Genomic DNA, 3,987 nt, shown 5'->3' with positions numbered 1-3,987 from the left:
GAGAATGAAGGAAAAAGAGGAAGAGTACAGGAATGCGCCGGTACTAGACCTGGAAGCAATGATCTCCGAAAAAAGTACGGACATATACAAGGTGGCCGTACAATCGGGGAACGTAAAAGGAACGCTAGTAAAACTGGCGAAAGATGCTGCGGCCGACATGTGCGCGGCCGCAATGATCCTGGCGCTGAACGCACAAAACCCGCCGGAGGTGCAAGTGGTGGAACAGATAAACGAACTGAAACACCAGATGCATCTCCTGAGGATGGAGAACGCGCAGCTGCGCAGAATGGTTGAACAAACCAAACAGCAGAAGAGGAAGCCCCTTGATACCGAAGCCCACCAAAGACCGCTCTGGGAGAAACAAGATCTCTCCCTATCCCAAGAACGAGGAAAAAGGACAGAGGAATGGGTTAGGGAAAACTCGCCTCCACCGGAAGACGGGGGAATCTCAGCGATCGGGATAGACCCGATCACGGGGACTCCACTTCCGTCAACAAGTGGGGAGCCCTCCAAAACCCGGGGGGGAGGAACCAATGGAAGGACACCTCTATCCAAGGATAGGGTCCCCCCAAAAGTTCCCGAGACGGAGAAAATGGAGGTAGACAATTGGAGATCGGAGATCTTCCAAGAAAAGGATTTCCCCCCACTTAGAGAGGGAAAGAAAGGAAGAGGAAAGAGGGAGAAACAAGCCCCGATCCCTCAAGCAAGAGGAAAAGTGATTAAGATCACTAAACAGCCCTCCCAAGAGAAGAACGAGGAGAGGCAAAAACAGGACGCACTAATTGCCATGATGGAGGGCATATGCGAACGCATCATGGACCAAAGACTGGGCAACCCGATTCCCAGCTATAACCAAAAAAAGGAGGCTGAGAGAGCGCAAAAGAATGCGACAAAAAAGCCAAAGGGAGTTACACACCCAAAAGAAAAGGCAGGACCAGTCCCGGCAACAACATTAAACCCACCGGCAAGACCCGCCCTGCCCAGGGTAAAGAAAATAGAGAGGGTCTCTGTAAAAATCCTCCCCCAAATGCCAAAAACAACAGGGGGGAAGGGAGAGCAGAAAAAGAAGGGAGGTAAGCCCCAAATGAGAAAATCGGCCCCACCACAACCACAACAACAGCAGCAACAGCAACAACAGTGGTCAACGGTGGTATCGAGAAGGACGGCACAGAAGGCAAAAGGGACCAAACAACCCCCAGCACCAAAGGCTGGGGCTCCCATCCCTGCTACAGCCCAAAATGGAAAGCAGCGGCCTGGACCTCCAAAAAAACGGAGAGAACCTAACACAGCTGCGATAACCATCACCTGCCCCCCGGGGAAATACGAAGAGGTGATGTCAGAGGCCCGACAAAAAATCGGCCTGAAAAGCCTAAAAGAAATAGGCATAAAGGAGGGAGTCAGGATCCGGAGAGCAATCACCGGAGCCCTGATATACAAGGTCCCCGGCAAGAACAGCGGAGAGCTAGCAGATAAACTAGCTCTGAAGCTGAAACAAGCCCTTGTCGGTAAAGAGGGGGTGAGAATCCAGCGCCCAACTAAGACAGCAGAGCTTAGGATAAGGGGGCTGGACGAGTCGGTCACCCCCTCGGAAGTCAGAGAAGCCATCGCAAAAGGTGGCAACTGTGAGGAGGAAGAAGTAAGCGTGGGCGAAATAAAAACAACGCCCAACGGCATCAAGATGGCCTGGGTCAGATGCCCAATCAAGGCTGCAAATATAGTGGCCAAAAAGGCCAAGATACAAGTTGGGTGGGCACAGGCAAAGGTGGAAATCCTTGAAGACCGCCTCCTCCAGTGTTATAAATGCCTGGAGGGTGGCCACGTCAGAGCGCGATGCCCAAACAAGGCGGACCGCAGTGGTAAATGTTACCGCTGCGGTCAGGAAAGCCATGAGGCCAAGACGTGCAAAGCCCCGGTACACTGCGCGGTTTGCGGGGATAAGAACCTCCCCGCCAATCACAGGACGGGGGGAAAGGCCTGCAAACTGGTGCAGAAAGGGAGAAGGAGCATCCCACTAGCTAAAGCGATGGGAGCCCCAAAAGAATCCGGGGCAACAAGAATGGAGGTGGAGCCTTTGAAAAGTGTCTCTCCCACGCAAAACACCCAGGAGAGACCCAAAGAACAAAGGCCCCCCAGAGCTAAGGGAGGAAGAAAAATAGCTGAAGAAAGAGAAACCCCCTCCAGCAACCAAAGCGTTGGAAAAAGACAGCGCCTCAAGGAAGAACTGGGGGGGGGGGGGAGAACGCGGACGCTATGGAAATAGCGTCGGAAGGAGGAACCAGGACGAAAATGGTTGAGGATGGCCGATAGAATACTCCAAGCCAACCTCAACCATGCGAGGAACGCCCAGGATCTCTTCGTCCATACTATGGCGGAGAGATCCTGCGGCTTAGGCATTGTGGCGGAGCCGTACAAAGTACCCAATAAAAACTGGGTAAAAAGTACCGACGGCTCCGCCGCAATAGTAAGGAGGAATACGCCCGACTCCCCCCCCTGGATCTCATAGGGGCGGGCGAGGGATACGTGGCGGCTTCCTGGGGGCCATCATCGTTATAGGGGTATACCTCCCGCCGAGCTTAAAAAACAACGAATTCGGCGGGAGGTTGAGGATCCTAGAGAGGGAGATTGCCTGTCATCACCCCAAACCGATAATGGTCGCGGGGGATTTCAATGCCAAATCAACGGCATGGGGTTCCCCGCAGACCGACTGGCGGGGTGATGAAGTTGAAGAGTGGGCGGCGCAATGCGACCTGACGCTCCTCAATTTGGGGAGCGAAAAGACATGTGTGCGCCGACAGGGCGGGTCAATTGTAGATTTCACATGGATGACCCGCCCTGCAGCAAGGATGGTTAAGAAGTGGAGGGTGGCGACGGAGATCGAAACTCTATCTGACCACAGATACATAGAGATCTCCGTCGCCATCACCACAAAGGAGGTCGCAGAGCGTCGCCTACAAAGAGAGGCGGTCTCCAAAAGATGGGCTCTCAGGAAGCTGGACACGGACATGTTTATGGCGGCAATTAATGCCGCCATGATAGGAAGGGAAGAGGGGACCGGGGATTTAGAAGAGCATAGGGCATGGCTAACAAGCGTCGTAACCCAAGCATGCGACGTAGCCATGCCCAAGGTCAAAGCCCGGTCCCCGAAGCATGCGTACTGGTGGTCGGAGGACATCGCCGAGCTAAGGCGGTCCACCGACCACGCAAGGAGGGAGATAAAAAGGAGGAAGAAGCACGCGTTACTGGACCCAGAAGGATTGGAGGACGCGTGGGACGCCTATAAACATAGAAGAGACGACCTACGCGCGAATCCAACAGGCGAAGGCGAGGGCCTGGGAGGAATTGATCTCCTCCCTAGACGACGACCCGTGGGGCCGTCCCTATAAAATAGTTCTCAATAAATTGAGAGGAGGGACGGCACCACTAACGGAGTCGTTGGACCCCCATCTCGTAAAAAATATCATAGAGGTCCTGTTCCCCCGGGCGTCGGGCACACAAAGCCCGATACAGGCCGGGGAGCAGGACTGGGACGAAACAGAGATGGGGGTCACGGGAGGGGAAATCCGGGATGCCGTCAAGAGGATCAAAAAGGGGAAAGCCCCTGGACCTGACGGCATCCATGGAAAAATCTGGGCCCTCGCCTCCAAGGAACTGGTCGAGCCCATGAGGCGCCTGTACAACGGGTGCCTCAGGGAGGGCTCCTTCCCCCGCGAGTGGAAAAGGGCATCCATAGTCCTAATCCCTAAGGAAGGAAAACCTAGAGATTCGCCCTCGGCGTACAGGCCGATATGCCTGTTGGACGAGGCGGGAAAGATTCTGGAAAGAATCATCGCTGCCCGCCTCGTCCATCACCTGTCCCGGGATGGTCCGAACCTAGACGACAGACAGTACGGCTTTCGGGCCGGGCGGTCAACCGTTGACGCAATCTTGCGTGTCCGCTCGGTCTCGGAGGCCGTCGTGAGGGAAGGCGGGGTGTTGCTGGCAGTCTTG

General features: G+C 54.9%; 1 protein-coding gene across 1 annotated transcript; it reads left to right on the top strand.

The window, feature by feature from the left end:
- The first annotated feature begins 2,648 nt into the window (after positions 1–2,648).
- On the top strand, positions 2,649–3,383 carry LOC114940770 (uncharacterized). The gene has a single exon (XM_029315521.1). The coding sequence runs from the start codon at positions 2,649–2,651 to the stop codon at positions 3,381–3,383; it is 735 nt and encodes a 244-aa protein (XP_029171354.1).
- Positions 3,384–3,987: the final 604 nt, after the last annotated feature.

The sequence above is a fragment of the Nylanderia fulva genome, unplaced genomic scaffold (genome assembly GCF_048542155.1).
Source record: "Nylanderia fulva isolate GAGA-0341 unplaced genomic scaffold, ASM4854215v1 Scaffold185, whole genome shotgun sequence".
NCBI lineage: Eukaryota > Metazoa > Arthropoda > Insecta > Hymenoptera > Formicidae > Nylanderia > Nylanderia fulva.
Note: the sequence above shows the minus strand (reverse complement) of the source record. Positions and strands in the feature narration are given on the sequence as shown.